The sequence below is a fragment of the Populus alba genome, chromosome 7 (assembly GCF_005239225.2).
Source record: "Populus alba chromosome 7, ASM523922v2, whole genome shotgun sequence".
Lineage (NCBI taxonomy): Eukaryota > Viridiplantae > Streptophyta > Magnoliopsida > Malpighiales > Salicaceae > Populus > Populus alba.
The window spans coordinates 4,943,304-4,965,641 of record NC_133290.1 but is presented as its reverse complement, the minus strand read 5'-3'; the positions used below and the strand labels follow the sequence as shown (position 1 = coordinate 4,965,641).

General features: G+C 29.8%; 2 protein-coding genes across 3 annotated transcripts; both read right to left on the bottom strand.

The window, feature by feature from the left end:
* Nucleotides 1-1,484: 1,484 nt before the first annotated feature.
* On the bottom strand, nucleotides 1,485-3,780 carry LOC118063218 (large ribosomal subunit protein uL1y). Of its 2 annotated transcripts, none has more exons than XM_035077195.2 (6): nucleotides 3,673-3,780; nucleotides 3,527-3,571; nucleotides 2,631-2,850; nucleotides 2,135-2,300; nucleotides 1,804-2,009; nucleotides 1,485-1,714 (listed from the first exon to the last, which is right to left on the bottom strand). In XM_035077195.2, exons 2-6 carry the CDS (start codon nucleotides 3,529-3,531, stop codon nucleotides 1,661-1,663), a joined length of 651 nt encoding a protein of 216 aa, XP_034933086.1. In that variant the 5' UTR covers nucleotides 3,532-3,571; nucleotides 3,673-3,780; the 3' UTR covers nucleotides 1,485-1,660. The 2 variants fall into 2 exon arrangements, with proteins under 2 accessions (XP_034933086.1, XP_034933084.1); XM_035077193.2 differs by having other exon boundaries at nucleotides 3,651-3,762.
* A 5,911-nt stretch (nucleotides 3,781-9,691) lies between these two features.
* On the bottom strand, nucleotides 9,692-12,638 carry LOC118063219 (uncharacterized). Its single transcript, XM_035077196.2, has 5 exons — nucleotides 12,486-12,638; nucleotides 12,341-12,393; nucleotides 10,448-10,642; nucleotides 10,231-10,311; nucleotides 9,692-10,151 (listed from the first exon to the last, which is right to left on the bottom strand). The coding sequence occupies exons 1-5, from the start codon at nucleotides 12,540-12,542 to the stop codon at nucleotides 9,983-9,985; spliced, it is 555 nt and encodes a 184-aa protein (XP_034933087.1). The 5' UTR covers nucleotides 12,543-12,638; the 3' UTR covers nucleotides 9,692-9,982.
* Between the last annotated feature and the right edge of the window lie 9,700 nt (nucleotides 12,639-22,338).

Sequence of the window (22,338 nt, the reverse complement as noted above, 5' to 3'; positions counted from 1 at the left end):
TTTTTTTTTTCAGAAAAAGGCAAGAAATAGTTAGGCTACTTCTTTCCACGTTAGATTAAATTTTTATTTAATGGAGGAAAATATTTAGGAATTTCTAAAATGTTTTTCAAAAAAAAATTATTATAAATTTAAAATTCGATGCATATTATATATCTTTTTTAAAATATTAAAATGGTGATATATTAGATTTTAATATTGAGATAATGACATATTAGATTGAATTATTTTAATCTGAATAACATGTTAAATTCACAACTCGAGTCATTAGATCACGATAATCATATTAAAAAAAATTAAAATAAATCTCAAATCTCAATCAAGGACGAAACTGGAAAAAAATTCACTTTAAAAAAAAAGACAAAAAAGTCATGACTTAACCTCTTAAACCTGCTATTTGGGTCATGTGAACAAGATAACTTTATAGAAATAAAACAAAAAAAAAATTATGAAGCTTAATTTCACACCAGCTTAATATCGAATGATGAAATTTAAAAAAAAAACAACAAAAAAAAGATCAAAATCAACCTCGTTAGCCTGTGAAATCCATAACCCAAGTTAAGAGGCTAGGATAAGCTAAAAAAAAAAAAAACAATCAAGCTTAATTCTCAACCAATTAAATGTTGAAAGTTGATTTTGAAAAAAAAAAACATCAAATAACAAAAAGTGCCTAAAAAATATACTCAAATCAACATGAGTTAACCTACTAAACACGCGACCTGGGTCACTATACTAAGATAGCCTCATACAAAAAAAATTTAAAAAAATCAGAAAGTCCAATTCTCAACCAACTCAATATCGAAAGGATGAAATTGAAAAAAAATTAAAAAAAAAAAGACTAAAGATATTAGTGGTCTCAGTTATAAGTATTTAGATATTTTTTATATAAAATAGAATTTCACATATAGTTGATGCACGACATGTCAGTGTTCATGGAAAAATAACCAAACATTAAGTGTTAGTGTTCATGTCATCAAGGTACACATGTTTATTTGATAAATAAACATCTATTTAGACACTTTATTGAATGAAATACAAAGATTGGACACCTACTCTAATAAAATTAAAAACCAAACACTCATTTGTGAAAATCATTAACAAATACGTTTAGGACTTCAAATCCCTGGTTTTGCGACTGCAGCTAGCCTCATTGGCGTTGTGGCATCTTCGTCTTTGTTGTTAAAATTCTCATAGGACGAGAAACACATCTTGCATCCCTCGTTACGGGCAAGGGATGGGCGGAGGGACACCATTATAGAAGCCCACATCGGATTAGCCATTCTCAATTGCTCAACATACTTGTATTTTGCAACAAACATCCGATTTTTAGATATAAACCGATATTATATATATATATAGCACAAGAAGCATCGTCCCGCAAGACACTGGCAAAGCAAACTCCAGACTGAAAAAGAAGCCTGACCAGAACAATCAATACCAGGATACATCCCACAACATTAAAGATTTCATGGGAAAAAAAGTTCACATCTATCAAGCATAACAGGTCTGGATTAAAGGCTAAGCATTCAAAACAAAAAAGAAATGAAATGATAAAATCCAAGGACATAATTTCATCTTTCAGAAAACAATTATAAGCTCTGCTCAGAAAAGGGATGACATTTCTAAGCATTCCAAAACTACAATGTCTTAATATAGAATTCGCTTAGTAGAGGCGGACTGGCGTGCCCATGGTACTCTTTAGGTGCAGGGACTTGACCTGATTTGCAACAACAGACATTAAATAAGTACAAAAACAGTTAACAGTGCCAGAAAGTTTCAACAAAGTTTAAGGAGATCAGAACTCACATTTTGCCAATTTTTCTTCAACAAAGAAACAAGGAAGTTCACGGACATTTGAACATTCTGGAAAATCTGCTTATCCTCCATGTCGCAGTTACCAACAGCAACCCCCATGCAAAGGACTTTCTTCAATTGGAACTTCACTGTTGCCTTGATCTCATTAACTTTAGACTCCAATGACTCTTGGTGAGTCACGAGGGTGGGAAACTTTCCTGCATTCACATATAAATTGGCAGAAAGTATGAGAAACTTCCATATCCAAAAGCAAGGTCAACCATGCTATATGAAGACAGTTTGTAAAGAAATACACAGATGTGAATACTCTTAATAAACTTGCCTGCCTTGTTGAGACCAGGGCCTAAAAGACGAGGAATCTGCTTGATGACAGACTCTGATGCCAAAAAGGCATGGTACTGCTTGGAAAGCTTCTTGACCAATTTCTTATTCTTGTTTAGCTTCTTCAATGCTTCAACGTCCATCCATTGCAAGCCTATAGATGTTGCCTGCCAAAATAAATTAAAAAGTTAATACTATTAAAAATCCCATAATAAGTAAAAAAATTCAGGCTAACAAAACTCAGACAACCATACAACTACAATCATCCGACAACCTCATCCCAAAAAGACAACAGCAATGCACTTTCTCTATAACTTGCAGCAATGCTATTTTCATAATATAGCAACTACTTCCAAACCATTGCCAGAAAAGATTTGAAAACCGGCAAGATAAATATGCTACTTAAGGAAATTTTATAGACACCAAACAGCAACATAAAAAATTATTCAGAAACTTCTTTTAATCTATGTATATTGATGAATCGAATGAATAATTACCTCCTCCACATGTTGAGCATCTCCAAGCATGCAGACCTTCATTTTGGGACGGGGTATGTGAGGCAACTTAACAGAGCCACTGAACCTCTTGTCCTTCTGGGGGTCATAATTTTTCAATCCAATCTGTAGCTCAATGGTCTGAACAAACTTGCGAGGCTTCTCATTCACACCAGTTTTGATAGTAGTAACCGCTTCACGAATTGTATCCCCTGAAAGCTTACTGCAGTAGACAAAGCATAAAACATTCATATCATAATGTGTTTCACCAGTCACTCCTTAGCTCAACCTAGGATGTTACAGAGTGCTTTAGGCTAATGGGTTTACTTCTTTACCTTAAAATTCACAAAATTCCTGACACTTGCTTAAGAATCATCTCAAGGTAAAAAAGAACACAACAAGTTCAAAAGCAACTTCACTAATTTAAATTCTCTTAATATCTGACATCACAAACTTGACTTTTATAGCTCCTAACTTGTTTAAGCTTATAGTATTCATTGTAAATAACCAAAAATCCTCAACCAACTTCTACATTAGCTTTGATGAATTTTTATTTTTTGTCTAGTTTAGACTTGATATCCAAGAAATCAATCAAGTAAAAGCAATCAGGACTAAGCCAAATCAGAACGTTATCAAAAATTCAATTTTTTGTATAAATCCAAAGCAATTATCAAAAACAAACCAGACAAATTTCCCATTTTTTAACATGTAGATGAACAAACAAACCTTTCAAATTATACTAAAATTATTCAAAAACCAAGAACCCATAACCCAACTTAACATTTCCTTGCAATCCATGAAAACAAAACAATGATAATGAACTAACTGCCTAAACATTAAAAAATCAAGAGCCCTTGAGGGGAGAAATTAAAAAGGAAAGAACTAGTCTTGAGCCATACCTCATGTTGGAAACCTCTTAAAGGAACTCTCTTCGGAGTTTTTCCCTGCAAATACAACAGCAAATACATTAAACCACCATTGGTAGAAGTCAAATCTAAGCTGTTGAAGCGAAAGAAAACCAACCAGAGAACAAAGAAGAAGGAACCTGGCTATGAGAAGAAAGCGGCTATGAAGTGTGGATTTATATTTGTTGAGAGAGCATTGGAAATAATAAAACCCTAGCTAGAAGCTAAGTTAGATGGGTTGGGTCTGACTGTTTAGAAAAGACATAGACTCGGCCCACAATTTTAGCCCATTTGAGAGTAAGTTCCTTTTATTATCTTAATTTTATTATAAATATATTAAATACTATTCTTCCATAGTCAATCATTAGTTGTACGCTGCTGCGTGCCGATTTCTAAAATCTATTTTAATTTTATCTCTAGTCACCATCTTCAAAATAACAAAAAAGAAGAAGAAAAAAAGAAGAAAAAGAAAAAGAACTATAGAGCAATTGAGAGGAGTCCAAGAAACATTTATGAAGCAAAAACACTCCAAGCGTTGCCCTTTTATGAAGAAGACAATTAAAAACAACCTTCGAGTCATATAATATGAAGATCTCACACTAGACGTTCTCCTTGAAAAATTAACTTGTTAGTTTTTTCAATTTTTAGTTCCCATTAATTGAACCCCACCTCTCCTAAAATCATCCATCAAATTTGGACAATCAATTCAGCACTTGGAAGAGACAAACATGGTTTTGAAATCCGGCAGGTCGACCCGGGACTCGGTCAACCCAAAGCTGGAATTGGATCGGGTTGCAGAAAAAACTAAGAAAGGAAAAACTCGGTGTGTACCGGCAAAACCCGGCCGCAAACCTGTTGACTTTTATTTTTTTTTTTTTTTACTAAAACGACGTTGTTTTGATTTAAAAAAAATTGACCTGACCGGCCCAATGACCTTATCAAAACCTGAAACCGAACCTTGGACCAGGTCGGGCCTTAAAACTATGGATCAGAGGAATTCTTTCTCTTTCTAGAATTCTTTTTGTTTGATATAGTTAAGTATGGAGGAAGACCTCTGCTAATCTAGCTCAATTCTAACCAATCCCCTCCATAATGTTAATGGTTTGATATATAATTTTTTGGGCACTTTGAAAGATGAAAATGATTGTTTGAGAGGGTTGTAGAGAAGAAAATTAGGTAAATGATAGAATCAATAATGAAAGAGAAAGATAGAGAATTAATTTCTTTAAAAAATTTCTAGGTGTTGCTAGGAGAGTGCTAGAAAAAAATTAGGTGTCCCAAAAAAATATTAAAAATTCTCAACATTGACATCTTGATTATAAATAAAGATGTTTATTGAGGATTCACAAACTCCAAAATCCTATAAAACTGCAACAATGTCATTTTCATAGTATAAAGATAAAAATTACACAACTCTCAAACACCAACAAAATTTCAAGAGTATCAACTAATAAAGTGAAAGACCATTTCTTTTTAGTTTCCTTGAGTATGATGATTTATAATAATGATATATTTTTTTGTAAAAAAGGTCATCATTTTTTAATTTAGTTCATATATATATATATATATATATATATATATATATATATATATATATATGAAAAGAAATAATATATTTGACTGTAGGCTGAGTGACTTCTTTTGAAAAGTGGTAGAGGAACATAATTTTTTTTTTTAAAAAAATCTCCACAATTTTATTTCAACATATTAAAGATAAAAATAAAAAGAATTGTGATAAATAATCAAAGTATTAAGTGACAAATAGGTCAAGTGTAAAGAAAAAAATGAGTAAATTAAGATAAGAACAAAATGAACGGTGATAAATAATCTAAGTATAAAGTGATAAATAGATCAAATTTAAAGAAATAAATAGAAAAAAAAATTAAAAATAATGAAAGAATAAAAATAAGAACAAAAGGAATGGTAATAAATAGGACGAGTGGAAAGAAAAAAAAAATTTCTTTGTTTGCAAAAATAAAAGAAAGTTGCAAAAAATAAAAATAAAAACTATAAAATAATGAATGAAAGATAACAATAAAAAGAAAGGTCACAAATAGGCAAAGTGTTGAGAAAAAAAATGATAAAAAAAAATGAATAAAATTACAGATTTATCATTGCGCTAAAGTGACCACTACAGTGACAAAATCAGAGATTTGTCATTTCCACGGTTAATTACTACAATGAAAGAGGGTTTTCTTTTAGGCCTTGTTTGCGTTGCATGAAAGTGTTTTTTTAGATTTCTTTTTACTTTTTCAGATTTGTTTATATTGTAAAAAAAGGGTAAACATGATTTACTTTCTAATATAAATTTTAAATGTAGAAAAGTGTTTTCCAATTTAATAGAGCGGAAACACTTTCTAAGAAAAATGATAATATGAATGTTGTGGCTTAACTTATCAAATTTGTAATCAAAGTTATGTACTCAGTTAGATTCAATAATTTTTTATATATATTTTATATTTAATCTAAATGTAAAATAAAAAAATTAGGAAAAAAAAGGGCCAAAAAATGATTAACAAAAGTTTTGGTTACAATACATTTTCATTTATCAGACTCCACCTGTTGTTATAGATGTTAGGATTGTTGCCATTAATATGCAGCAATCATAGAATCTTTGCAACTTATCCTACAAAATAAGATTGTCATTGTTAAAAGGCTACAATGATAGTTGCACCAATCATTGATAAAAATGATGTAACCCATGTGCTGCCATCATTATTGAAAATGAGCTGGAGCTGGTGGCACCATTCTTGCCTATAAATAGGCATCAAGAGAGCAACACAAAGTTGAGAGAGGATGTAGAGCAAAAAATATGAGGAATATAGGAGAGAGTGAGTTGTCAAAGACAACAAGTAGTGGATGTCATTGTAGCACTGTTAAAAGAGACGATGAATGATGAGAGTAGAGTAGAATGAATGATTCATCCTTCTTCATTGTTGTAAAATCTTGTTATCTTCCTATATAAGAATGGTTTTTCCCGTGAATATAGGCGGTTTGTCGAATCACGTTAAATATTGTGTCGGTGTGTTTAGCCTCTAATAAATAATGATTAAAACATCACCGGTCAGATTCTCCAACAATAAAAACAACAAAAAGCACAAACATCAGGAAGGAGTTCCTTCACCCCATAAATATATGTATAACATAAATAATTCAAAGGAAGACTTTTTCATGGCTCTTCTTGTGTCTTCATCAACATCTTGGTAAATTTCTAGGAGAAATTTGTTCAAAACTGCATATCAACATCTAGCTTCTCTTCTTCCTCCTGAAATCCACAAATGATATCTCATGCTTCAGTTATGGAATGAACACAGAATATGAGCACAGAATCAACAAATATTACCTCTTCCTTCACTTCAGCTTCAAGCTTGTCCCAATCAACTCCTTTTAGTTTTGATGACTGATAGGTAGGTCTTTGAGCAATCTCTGCAACATTCATCATGGAAAGCAAGCCTGTCTTTTTGTATTTTCATATTCGAAATAATAATAAAATCACTACATTATCTTTACCATTCAAATTTCTTAGTCTTGGATTAAAGAGTTAGGTTATAATTTAATCTTAGCTTAAAGTGCTTGGTTGTCTTGCATATGTCAATGTATCAGCCGCTTCATTGTCTTCTAGCGGCACATATAATTGATTTCAATGGTTGAAATCATGATTTCGTAGCATTATTTAATTTATTTTGGTGTTTTTTTTTTCTTTAATTATAAATAACATGTGTGTAGTGGTTTAGCGTAATATAGCTCAAAATTACTTTTGTTAAAAACCAAATTTGTTTTAAAGAATCCATTGATGTTTAAAAAGCTGAGTTGATCAAATTGAAGCGAGGTCAGGCCTAAGAAGATGATTCATTTTCTACTCTAGAAAGAGGTTGAAGATTTCATATTTTCAACACCAAAAATAAAAAGATGCATATATCTCCGTTGACAATTGTGATGACGTCACATTTATGTGGATGACGAAATATTTTGTGGATTACTTTTTGAAAGTCGGTAAAGAGTAAACACGACTTCTCTCAGCCTTTCTCTACGCTTTTTGCCTTGCTTGCCTGATTATATATATTTTTTTAGATGTTATTTTTTAAAATATTTTTTATTTAAAAACATATTAAATTAATATATTTTTTATTTAAAATTTATTTTGATATTAATATATCAAAATGATTAAAAACATTAAAAAATATTAATTTAAAATAAAAAAAAAATATTTTTTTTTCAAAAACACTTTTAAAATTAAAAAAATATTCTTCCTTTTATTTTTAATTTTTCTATTATCTCATATTTGCTTCTTATTGTTGTTATTATTATTATTGAAACTGAAACACTCTCTTTGACTCTGGCTATCCATCTTGCTAGTGCTTCAATTATGATGGAATATTTTGTGATTTGTTGGGTTTTGGATGGACAAATACCGACAACAAGAAAATAATGAGAGTGGTGACTTAGCATTTTGTTTTATTTAAAAAAAAAAATTGATGGCAAAATTTTAATATTTAATATAATATTATTTTTATCATTAAATAAAATATAATGACAACCTTGTAAATAATTAGATATTTTTTGTTGGTATTTTTTAAAAAATATTAAAGGTTAGTGTGTTTATAAAACTCAAATGTAAACTGTAATTTTTTAAAACTTGATAAATAGGTGTAATTTTAATAAAATTATAGGATGGATATTAGGAGTGTTTTTTTGTAAAAAAAACTATTTATGATTCTTATATTTATATAGATAGTCTTCCATGTGTTGAGTATTTAGAAAAAAATAAAAAAAAATAAGAAATGCAATTCATTCAAGGTGATGTTACCCCAACTACCACCAAAAATACAAAACCCACTGATTTGTGCTATAAACCAAACCGCTAAACAAAACAGAAGGTAGCTCCCACTGAAACCTCACACTCACACGTTATATATATACATTAGACATTGGAAATCCCACACAATTCCCATTCTCCAGCTCTTTCCATCTCCAAAAACAATGGCTTTCATGATCTCTAAAGCTCAGCAATCTATCTCAGAAACTGAGAAATCGAACCAGAACCACCCCGATGTTGAAGACAAACAAGCACTCACTTGTCCTGTCAGCAGCCAGCTCCATTTAAAACCATCTGTTCATTCCATGGACAGAGATGTTATCCTGAAACGTATCCGCCACCATAAGAGGTCAAACAAGGTAAAAAACGCTATCCAAGCTCTGGCTACGTTTACAGGCAGCTTAGACCAAGAAAACATGGTGTTAGCAGACCAACGAAAGTGGCTGGACCCTGATGATGCGTTCTCCTCATCTTGAATGTGGCAATATAATCGATGAAATTTGTTGCTTGGATTGTTGGATGCATCACACTCCTTCAAGCCGAAGAGAAGGGCAGGACTATGTAAATGAATCTACTCTCACCTTAGTAAAAACCAGATTGTGACACTTCGTGATTGAAGCTTCAATTTGACCAAGTTCAGATATTGTGACCATGTTTATGACTTCTATATATATCTTTTACGAATTGATGTTCTTGTATTGCCATTGTTCAGCAATTGCAGTTTAATGGACTTGCCTTAAAGAGCAGTTCTCTCTGAATTCAATATAAGCTCTCGAAGCTTCATCGCCCCCAGTTCTCGAGTGAAAGGGTTTCCAAAAAACCTTTGAATGCCCATAATGCATTTGGGTTTCTTTCCTTTTTCTTTTTAATCCAACTCGAAACTCGCAGTTCATATTGGCAAAATCAGCTATGGTTGTCATGGTCTGGGATCATAGAGCAGCTATGGTGTGCATGTGAAGACAAGTTTGTTCACTAATCAAAGAAAAAAAAGGGCGCAGAAAACCACTTATTATATGCACCGAGTAGATTCTAAGAGATTGAATCCAGCAAGTCACCAAGATTAGAAAAATCCTCAGGAGGAAGGGCAGGAGAGGGCTTCTGAGAGATACAACTGATTTGTTTATATATGATTCAAAATCCAGAATGCAGTAGTCCCTTTTGAATGATTAACCTATATTTTCCACGACAAAAAGACGCCAATATATTCCATCAACTTTTTAAGTATCAAAGAAAGGGAAGGAGAGTAGGAGGCACTGTTGGAATCCACAAGGTGCAGTGCCTTGAGATTCGAAATAGGCAAAGATCTTAGCAGGGCAGGTCCCCCAGCAAATTGCCGTTAACAATTTCTCTAAAACAGATTAGATATTCATAATGATCAACAATCAACCCTCGGGAATCATAAAATACTTGAACGATACAATACAAAAGGTGTCAACGTTAACTGTATACGACTCAATTTTGCATGCGTTTCAGTGGAGTTGAAAGTGATGTAAGAATTACTATGGTGCAGTAGCTTGAAAATAAGCTTTGGGAAGTTCAGTAACTCGCCTCTTTTCGATATCAATGTCTTGCACTAGCTTTGAATGGCTCAGAATTACATGGGCACATTAACAAGAAACTGACTCGCAAGCTTGTCATTTCTTACTGAACAAGCCAGAAGCAGATATGAGGCGAAGTGCTTGGTTGGGGTTGTCCAAAACCGAAGATGATCTTGAAAGCTGCATTTTCTTTTTCTTCAAGAACTCCAGTGAGTTTTGTATGCATTGAGGAGGTGCCATCTCCTTCAAAATAACAGTTTCCTTCCTGCAAATTAGAATTCAATAACATTATTATTTTGTTTCAAAAACATCATTTCCAAGTTTAGCTTTCAATTATGCCTCACCCCAAGCTTCTGCACTTTTTCTTTTTTGGAAGCCGCTTCTCTTCAGCATTCTCATCCTCAGAATCGGACAAAAAGACTTTTCTGCAGACAGCATAAGTTCTCTTGGTTAGAATCCAGTACATGGAGATAGAAAACATCTGTTTCTGTCCTCATTCATGTGCTTGTGTGTGTGTGTGTTGTGTGCTTGAGAGAGAGAGAGGGGGGGGGGGTATCATACTTCTCCCGAGCTGCAAGCAGTTGAACAATATCACTTGGAAGCATCCCTCCAGAGCCCAGAGACTCTTTCTCTGTTTCTGTTTCAATTTCAGTTTTGGCTTCTACCACATCTCGTACACTTTCATTCACTTTAGGTGGTTGTACTGTTTTCCTCTGTGCCAATCGTCTGCGCTTTTCTTTAGCCTCACGAACAACTCTATTCAAAGATAAACAGGTTTGTAAAACAAACTGCTAACATCAAACTAAGAAGAAATAAAAAAACAGTATAATCAACTTTTGAAGAAGTATATAACTATATCTAGATTTGGCTTTGAATGGGGCAAAACTATAAGGGAAAAGCAAAAGGTAAACCAAACCAACAATATTGAATCTAGGAGTAAAATAGTTTTTGCAGCATTTGAAAAAAATAAAACAGCTAATATTCCATGCATGTTGCATTTCCTAGAACAGGAGAACATTCCACTATTTTGTAAAAGACTTCCAATTCTGCCGATTATTGATTTGCTACTGACCTAAATTTGTTCTTCTTCAGTAAATGAGTACATACACCTTCTGCTCATACATGCCCACTACCCAGAATATAAAAGTTTACCCTTTTGTCCAGTATAACCCAGTTTATGAAATGGAGGCACATGTGATTTGTGCACTGTGATTTTTTGAACTCTAACCATCCCTAACCAGTGTTTTCTTAGGCTTCAAATCTTGCCCACTTTGCCAAGTTAAACTTTAGAGCCACCTCCCAGAAAAACTGACCCACACTGTCCATCTTGCTAAAGAGAATGCCTCTACTTTTCAAAGGTTAAACATCAACAAGGCCTCCTAGCCGAGCCCAAGGCTTGCATGACACTTAACAAGAGCTGAATGGGTAAGTTAATGTAAATCCGTCAACTAGAAACCAATATAGCTGATCCTTGTGGGATGCATAACTAGAATAGCAAAGTTGCAGCAGCAATCTTCACTATCCTCACATCAATAACTTAATCTAAAGCTCAGTGTTTCCTGGGAAATTCAAAATGGACCACATCCCACATCAATAGCAGTTCAGAAGACTACCTAAGCAAAGTTGCCATAGTCAGCTCCTAATTTATTAACCAAAAAGAGCTCTCTAACAAAACAAACACCATGCTCCACGAATTGCAATTAGGAATTAGAGGGTCATACAGAAACAAGGAGTATTACAAACATCACACAGAACAACCAGACATCCTAAGAACAGCAAGAAAGTATGGGCAGCCAAAAAAGAAAAACCCAAAGCAAATTGCAAACCTTTAATGAAGGAAGTCAATTCAGGAAGCAATTTGGCAAATCAAAGGAGAAACCATTAAAAGACAAGCAATTCATGTTCTGCTAAGTAAATAGTATTTCATTAGTATCATTATTTTTCTCCCAAGGACTTCTAGGTTTTGCACCATCCAGTGCTTCTCTCACGCCGGTTCTGAATACCACAACTTAAGAAGAAGAGAGAAACTTTAAAACTTCAAGATTTGCTAATCAAATTCACAAAATTCCATCAATATTTTTCTCCTAAAATGACTCAACTTTCCAAATAAATGCCATAAATTAAAAACATAAATGACTTTAACTAGTGCAATTTCCCTCAGGTAGTTATTCAAAATAAATAATTCAACCAGCGCAAAATTACAAGTAAATGCCACCACACCTTTCTATAGTTCCGCCCCATATAGCCGCGACGAAAGAAAAAACAAAAGATCACAGCTTCAATTCAAAAACCCGTTATCAAAATAACTAGAAACACTATTTAGAGTCAAATCAAAACTAAATTTTTTTTTAAAAAAAGAGCAAAAAATAATAAGCTCAATCAAGAAAACAAATTTCTTTTGAGGGTCTTGTTTGCTAAAAATTGAGACTGTAGTACAGAGACCAACGTAAGTACCTTGCCTTACTTTCTTTCTGAACTCTTCTTATCTCTTCATCTTGTTGTATCCCCTGTAAAACATAACAAAACATCAAAAAAAGAAAAAAAAAAGATTTTTGAATAAAACATAAAATTGAAAAATAAAAGGGATAAATTTTGAAACCTGCTCTGCAGTAAATTCCTCAGGCGCGTCCGATTCCGAATCTTCTCTGCCCGACATCTTGTATTACTTGTCTGGTTTTGAGGTTTCTCTCTAGTCTTAGGGTTTTAAGGTTTAAGGATGTAATATCATGCCAAGCGCAACTTCCAGCTTGCTTTTGACGGGCTTCATCGTTTGGGCCTTATTCTTATCTGCCTAAATATTTGGGCTTGTTTTTTGAGGCTTCTTCTTTTCTTTTCTTTCCTTTTTTGTTTTAGAACGAGAAAAATGAATATATATATATATATATATATATATATATATATATAATTTATTTTTTATACTATTAATTTTTAAAGTAATTTTCACTTAGAAATATATTAAAATAATATATTTTTTATTTTTTAAAATTATTTTTTATATCATCTTATTATAACGACTCAAAAATTAAAAAATAATTAATTTTGAAATAACTTTTTAAATTTTTTTAATAAAATGAAATGCAATTCAAAACGACTCCTCAACTTAGCATCAATTTAAGGGTATGTTTGACAGTGTAATAGTGGTTGTTTTTTCAAATAACTTTTCATGCTGAAATGCATGCCAATAATATTTTTTTTTATTTTTTAAAATCATTTTTTTGACATTAGCACATTAAAATGATCCAAAAACATACAAATAAATTAAATTTTAGCAAAAAAAAAATTGAATTTTTTGAAACAAGGTTTGCATCGCGTATTTCAAACAATATTGGTGTATAAATAGTATGCACATAATAAGGGTATAAGGGTGTTCGACAATTTTTTAGACTTTTATGTTGATAAAAACTGTGGTTGATTAGGTGTTTCAAAGTATTTTATATATATATAGAAATATATTAATTACTTAAAAAAAATAAAAAATTATATAAAATATTATTATTCAAAACATTTATAATTCCATTATGTAAAAATCTGATAAAATTACAGTTTTCATAAATTTTTTTAAATTAAAATATTAAGGTAAAAAATTAAAATTCATGAAACATGAATTTAATTCACCTATACTAGTTTTTCGGGAAAAAAATATTGTTCAGCATTGTACGAGTGAATTTAATTCTTTATAGTGTTTTTTTTTAAAAAAAAATGTAAAAAATTTATACCCTGAAAAAAAAAAAGGGAACAGTGTATAACTAGTTTTTTTTTTTTGAGGAAAAAAAAATGTTGGAAAAAATTTTAGCAAATGAACTGATAACGTGAAACATTTTAACTAATTAATTAGTTTAACAAATGTAGAATTAAAAAAACACATGGTCATAGCCGACCATTTGGTCAAAACAATATTTTTGTGTAGAAAAACACACCGGCATGGAGGGATTTTCCAAATTTCTTTTTCTCAAAGTAAGGTTTTGAGGACATTGGAGGGATGGAGGGTGGGATGGAGCATGAGATAAAATGGAGAGATGGCGAAAATGGGGTAGATAGATGCATTCTATCTTGACTAATTAATAATTAAGACCGTCTTAATTATTTGGAATAAGATTAATCGAGGAGTATCTACAATTGTACCCCGCAAAGCAAATATCTCTGTGGGTAGGTATCATAATTACCACGGTAATTAAATTCTTATTAGTGGTGGGATGTTTTGGTTAAAACTATAATAATCTCGAAGAGAAACAATTTGAAATGTTAAAGAATTAAATTAAAAAAAAAACTATAAAAATTCAAGTAAAAAAAAAAACATTATTTGAGTAAGAAGTGAGAAAAGTTGCAAGGAAAACACCCAGTGTTCCATGCAAACTGTTGTTCTATAAATTATTATTTTTATTTTGATGGGTTAATGTTAAAAATAATTTTTTTAAAATAAAAAAAAATATTATTTTAATATATTTTTAAATAAAAATTATTTTATAATATTCTAAAACACCCTTAATTAATCATTGGATGCGTTGAAAATCACTTTTCCTTTTATATTCAGTGGTTAAACGTTCAAAGACATCTTCTACTCATATATACCAGTCGTTCCCTTGCAGGTATGAAATTAATAATTTTGCAAAGGTGCAATTATTTCTCAAGTTCACAGCCCATTTTATGAGTGCTGGACCAGCCGACATTTAGCATCAATCTACCCTGTCTGCGGGCAGCTGATATTAAAAGTATGTTTGTGGTTATATTTTAAAAAAAATAAGTTTAGAAAAAACGTGTAGTTAGTTGAATTTAAATATATTTATGATAAAAATTATGATTGAGATTTATGTACAATAAAAAAAAAATATATATATATATATATATATATATATATATATATATATATAATGTTTGGTTGTGGTTGCTTTTTAGAAGTGTTTTTTATCAAAATATTTTTTTATTTTTAAAAAATTATTTTTGATATCAGCATATTAAAACGATCTGAAAATACCAAAAAAAATAATTTGAAGTAAAGAATAAAATAAAAAAATTTAAATTTTAAAAAAAATATTTTTGAAACGCAACAACGATAGAATTTTACAAAATTCAATTAAAAAAATATATAAAATCTGTTTTACAAGAATAGCATTTCACAACTTTTTAATAAGCCTTACAATATAAAACAGTTTGATGTATTATTAAATATATAATTATATTTTTTACACCACAAACACAAAAACTAAAACTAAATAAACACAAAAAGCTAAAACTAATTAAACAGACCATCAGTATGTCGGAACCTGGGATCAAACGGATTGGCACAGAAACAAGGCTATCAATTTTTATGTAATTTAAGGCCTCGATAACCTCAAATCAGTAATAATAATAAAAAAAAAAATCTATAGTTTTCGAATTGTTCATCTCGTGAGCTATATGCATCTTTTTATGACCACATCAGAATATTACAGCATCTGACTTCTATTACTTCAATCAATATTTGAAGATTTACCAGGCATCAAGTTGTTCGAGAAAAACTCACACACCAAAGTCAACTAATTTGCATAAATATGATTTCTCTTTAGAAGTATTAAAAATTTATATAATTATTAATTTTAGAATATATAAAATTAAATTGAGGCATGCCTAAATTAACCTGAATATCAATAATAATAATAATAAAAAAAAAAAACCTAACTTGCATAGGTTAGACGTACATTATATGTAACATGCGTGTTTGCCTCATGCTAGACAGGCAGATCCTACCATATCGTGGGTTGCAATGAACACTGTCTCAAAGAAGCTTTTCTTTGTTATCCATGCAAATAAAACAAAAGGCAGTGTTTCTGCACACTGTATATCGACCATACTTTCTCATAAATAGGTATGGATATCTACAGAAAATGCAGATGAAATCATACTCTGGACAAAACAACTGCTGAATATCTTTTGGATTAGTTGTTTTGTTTGTGGGTTTTGGTAGAGGGTTTCAAATATGCTTGTTTTTCCACTATTCGACTATTTTTTAACCTAATTATTAGTGTCTTAATGTTTATAAAATTTTGATTATTAAAAAAAAAAAAAAAGCAATGTTTTTGCGTGATATATGGGAGGACGATTCCTATTTATTTCGGGGCAAATGGTAGTGTAAATAAAGCTTAAAACTAACACGTATATATTTTGTGGCCTTCTTGACCTTTCATTAATGGAAATTTCCTGCGTTATTAACACACATGATTCATTGACACTCCAAATATGTTGAATGGTGTGGAAATTGGAAGAGAGAGGGAATCAAGAAAATACAGAGAGCATGCATTGAGTCAACGGGCAGTCTCCTTCACAGACAGAGTAAAGGATTGGTTCATGGAGCTTTAACGATAAAGTGAATATTATATGCAGGTGATTTTCCGACTACATGATCCACCTTTTGATCTTTCCTTTGATTTAGACCGGGTATAATCAAATATTTTAAATAATTAATTAATTAAAATAATAGAGATTAGATAAAAAAAAATTAAAAAGTAATGAAATTAAAATAATAATAATTATAATTTTATAAATTATTTTAAATAAATAAGTAATAATCGAAAGAATGAGGATCAAATTTGATAAATAAAAAAATTTAATTTTAAAAATGACAAGAGAAAAGTAAATAACAAACGTAAAAATAAAGATGAAAGTTAAATATAAAAATCAAATTAAATCAAATTATAAGAGATGAATTTGAAAGAAAAAAAAAAGATTCAAACAAAATATATAGTAATCAAAAGTTTGAGGACTAAATTTGACATAATCAGCAAAAAATATGATATTTTTAAATTTTTAACAACTTCTGAAAAGTTTTTTTGTTCAAAATAAAAAGAAAATACTTTCTTGTAAATCAAGTTAAATTTTTCTTTAACAAAAAAGTATTTTTTATTGACCAACTTTTCTAATAATAAACAAACATAAAAAAAAAAAAAAAACACACTCAAAAAAATTAAAAAAAAAAGAAAAAGAAAAAGAAGAAGAGATTGCTGTAGTTTGACATAGCCATTGTGGGTTTGTAAACCTTAGTGATACAATTGATACCAATAACCCAATACTTAAATTTAAACAGCAATCTAGATCTTCCTTAAAAAAAAAAAAAGAAAAAAAAAAAAAAAAAAAGCATAGCTAGCCTACTCCATTAGTCATAAACCAGAACCACTAACTAAATAAAACCTGGTGCAAATCATGCCCATCTTTCCCTAGGGACAGGTTACCTAGCTTCCGGTCATGCAGGTAGGTCAACTTCCATACATTTTTGTCATTGTCATGCATTCACTATATTTATTGTCAAAAAATTAATTCAATTTAAAAATTTAAGCTTTTAAATAAATTTTAAAATATAATTTATATTATTTTATAACACATCTTTTTAAGTAAAAGCTCTTTAAACTTGAAGCTTGCATAGGCTGACATTACATCATGCTTATTTTTTATCAAATAAATGAGAGATAGTAAGATTTGAATTCGTAATAGCTTAATCATCAAGGTTCTAATACCATATCAAAGAACCAATTCAACCCAAAAACTTAAGCTTTTAGTGAGATCTCAATATATAATTTATATTATTCTACAACACATCCCTCAAGTGAAAGCTCTTTGGGTTTGAAACTTGCACAGACTCATATTATATTGTAATTAATTTTTATCAAATAAATGACAGATGGTAAGATTTGAACTCATAACCGCTTGATTATCAAGTCTCTGATACCATGTCAAATAACCAATTCAACCAAAAAATTTAAGTTTTTAGATGATATCCCAATATATAATTTATATTATTATACACCACATATATTTATAATCTATATTGGCCCCATTGATTAATATAGATAAATTCACACATGTTATCTTCAAGAATATCAACTGTTATTATTATAAACGTATTGGTCATGTAATTCTGCAGTAATATATACGGCGTAGGGTGACCCCCGTCTTGCAAGTAAATTAATTTCTCATTGAAAAGTCTTTAACCTAATTCTTGTAACGAAGGACATTTCCCATAATTTTCTAGCACTTGCGCTGCCTGCGTGTGGGTGGTGTTTGATTAATTTATTTGATTAAATATATAAAATAAATATATTTTTAGAATTTTCTAGTCCAGCTATTTTCATTTATTTTATCTAAAGATCATGATCAGTCACTATCATATTGACTGGACTCCAAGAGTCCCCACTCCCAAGTCGTTTTTCTTTGCCGTCCTGTTTTTCCCGCAATCAAATTCCACTGAGAAAGCGACACGCACACTGATTAATTTGTGATATTTGATCACCTTAATTTATAACCATTCGATTGAAATATTCAACGGATAGGACTAGCACTCGGTTTTAATTGACTGTATATGCGTGTGACATAATCTTGGGAGCAAACTTTGATCCTTGTTTCACGGTTTGAGTGTAAATTATATTATATACTAAAATAAACTGGGATATGACTCACTTTCTCTTGCGTTCATACTAGTTACATGACATGTGATGTTATGGGTTATTTTTTTATATAAAAAATATCAAAAAAAAAAGTTAAATTTTAAAAGTGTTAAATCTTTCTACAAAGCTATATTCAAGAATTTTGAATTTGACTGTAATGCATGACCCAAAAGTAATGTTTATAATGCTAATAATAACATTAAACTTGCATGACTCAGTAAGTCTAACCGCAATACCAGACCTAATAATCTTAGATGTGGGTCTGGCTGCAAGTAAGGTCGTGTCTTAAAAATGTGATAATTAAATAAATAAATTAAAAAAAACCAATAGAAAGAAAGAAAAACTAATGAAGAAAAAGAAAAAAAAATATATGAATTAACTGGGTTAAACCTTGAAATCAGGTTAACCCGTTAAAATAGAAGATATAAGCCTTGTTGCTAATGAGGAAAAAAAAATCTGAATCAACTGAGTTAACCCATCTAACTTGGGATTCGCGTCATGAAAGTTTGATATCTAGATAGAAAAAAAAATCAACAGGTTAAACGAAAAAAAAAATTAACAAACTAAACTAAACGAAAAAAATTGATTAAAAAGGAAAAAAAAAATCCAGGTTAACTCGTCAAACTAGGTTAACCCGTCAAACCCAAGATCCGTGTCATGAAAGTCTAATAACTAAATAAATTTTTTTTTCACATTAACAAACTAAATTAAACAAAAAAAATTCATTAAAATAAAAAAGCAAAAGAAAAAAAAACACAAAGGCATAAAAATAAATAAATAAAAAAGCCTTGCAACCACTTATGCATTAAAGGCGCGGGGAAACGACAGTCTCCGTGCCTTTTAGAGTATTCTATAATATAAACAATGAAGGAGGTCCCTCACTCTCTCTTTTTTCTTTTTCTTTGTTTTCCCTTTGCTTTTTTAAATGGGGTTGTATTGATTTTTTTTAATTTTATTGTTTAATAATTAATTGATTTTGATTTTTTTTCTAATTTATTTTGATTTATTTTCTATGATATTATTGCAGTCTAATATAAACATCCTAATATTTGATTTGTACTTAATTTGGCAAGCATTTAATTTTGTTATTGTATAATTAAGTAAAAAAAATTATTAAATCCAATGGAATTCGTGATCCGGGTTGTAGGTTTGATAGCTTAATCTACAAAACTCGAGTATATCCAATATATCATTGCCTCAATATTAAAAAAATATTGTCTTGATTTTTTTTTTAAAAAAAAAAATCAAATCATGTTTTTTACATGTTGTTACAATTGTCTTTGAACATGTTAAATTAACCAAATCATGTTATAATAACATTCATATTATTTAATTTTAAATTTGAATTACATAAAAAATGAGTCAATAAGTTTCAAATTTATCTAACGAATAAAATTTAATAGCAATACTTAATAGTTTATGAGAACCTAAACATTTTTTTACATTCATTTTTTTTATTCAGACCATAGCATAATACAACCCAATAAAATAGTTACGGCTAAAAAGATATGGATATTGTTACTACCATGTGGTTCTTTTACTTATCCTCTCTCATCATGGATTTTAATAGTGATATTTTTGAAAAAATTCAATTTGATTCTTAATTTTATTTTTTTTTACATAATTGATTTCAAATTAGAGCCCAATTGCATTTTTTTTTGGAGGAGGGGTGCGAATTGAATTGAAAGAAAAGAGAGCTTAAGTGAAAAACATGGATAACATGGACGGTGACTCTGCAATTTGTATGAAAAGTTTAATTTAATCCTCTATTTTTTTAAGTTATTGTGTAACCAGTCCCTATATTTTTTAAATATTACATTTTGGTACTATAATTTATTTTCCTTCATTTTAGTCCTTTTTCAATGGAAAAAAAAATATTTAAATCGACAGGTTAAATGAAAAAAAAAATAACAAACCAAACTAAACGAACAAATTGATTAAAAAGGAAAAAAAAAATATTTCAGGTTAACTCGTCAAACCAGGTTAACCCATCAAACCCGAGATCCGTGTCGTGAAAGTCTGATAACTAAATATTTTTTTCACATTAAAAAACTAAATTAAACAAAAGAAAATTCATTAAAAGAAAAAAAAACACAAAAAAAGCAAAAAAAAAAACCCATAAAGGCATAAAAAAAACATGAAAAAAAAAAGAAAAAAAAACAGGAAAAAAAAAACAGTTAAGAGTTTTACTGTGCGCTGTGAAATACTAATATGTAAAAGACGTGGAGAAAGCTACAGTACTTTCCCCATGCCTTTTATAATATTACTTAGGCTCCGTTTGTTTGCTGGAAAGTAGTTTTCTTTTGAAAACTGAATTGCGAGAAAGTGAATTCCGAGAAAGTATTTTCCGATCTTTGGTAGTGTAATGGAAAATGACTTGGAAAACACTTCCCAGTGTTTGGTTATGTCATGGAAAATAAGTTAGAAAATAACTTATTAATATTTTATTTTTCTCAAGTTTATTAAAATAATGAGGAACAAATCTTACAAATTAAAAAGTTGAATGAGAATGAAATTGAAAAAAAATATAATTTATAAATTATCTCAAATAAAATAAATAATAATCAAAATAATAGAGATCAAATCTATTTTTTTTTTTTAAAATGAAAGATGAAAAAAGTAAAATAATAATAATCAATATTTCATAAATTATTTCAAATAAAATAAGTAACAATCAAAAGAATGAGAACCAAATTTGATAGATAAAAAATTCAATAAAAATATGATAAGAAAAAAGCAAATAGCAATTATAAAAATAAGGACCAAAGTTAATATAAAAATAAAATTTTAAGAGATGAAATTGAAAAATAAATATTCAAAACAAAATATATATAGCAATCAAAATTTTGAGGATCAAATTTGATATAATCAGCAAATAATGACATTTCTAAATTTTTTACAACTTCCAGAAAGTGTTTCCCTCCAAATTTTTCAGGAAAATACTTTCCTGAAAACCAAGCCAAATTTTCCTTTTACTGGAAAGTGTTTTGTATTGACTAATTTTTCTACTAGCAAACAAACACAAGAAAGTTTGGAAAGTGATTTCCCAGAAACCACTTTCTGGAAAACAAACACAGCTAAAAGGAAAACACTTTCTTGAAAACCAAGTCAAATTTTTCTTTGATTGAAATTGACCGGAAAGTATTTTCCGTTGACCGGAAAGTGTTTTCCGTTGACCAACTTTTTCTAATGACAAACAAAAACAGGAAAGTTTGGAAAGTAGTTTTCTGGAAAACAAACATGGCCTTAATATATATATATATATATATATATATTTTTTTTTTTTTTTTTTTTTTGAAGGTCAGACAAAATGAGATTTAGGGACGGTATTAGTCAACGATTAGAGCTGTCTGAGCCTGTAATTATAAAATTATCCAAGTGTCCTTAACTTCATTTTTTTTTTTCATACCATACATTACATTATAGGCTGCTGCTCGAAAATGAAACTTCAAAAACGCCGTGCTTCCACGCTTACGGATAAGAAGATTTGGAGTCCAAACTTTACTCGATGAATAACTCTACCCTTGCATGTATACATCTAGGATTCCCTCGATTCTTTAGGGTTCATGTTGATATATTTTTCAATTTTTTTAATAAAAATATAAAATTATTTTGGTTTTTTTTCTTTTGTAAAAAATATCCTTAATAAAAAAAAATATGTAGATTTACAAATGATCGATATAATAAAAACCCTAACTTCTTAACCCAAAATATGTTTCTTGTGAATTCAATTAACTAAAACCTTTTCATTTCCACAAAAAACTTAATGAATTGGAGGGGGGCAATACAATCTTTTCACAGGATCCATTGATTATTATTAGATTGATTGAGGACAACTTGATTTTTTTACATTTTTTAAAACATAGTGGAATGACTAAATTATCTTTAAAAGTAAAATTTTTAAAATCGATGTCTAAGGGATTTTTTTTATTTTTCATGTTGGTTTTTTTAGTTATTATCAGGTTAATGAAAGGCAATTTTGTATTTTATTAAATATAAAAATATAATTAAAAAAATAAAAGTGATTGGTACATGCGTGTG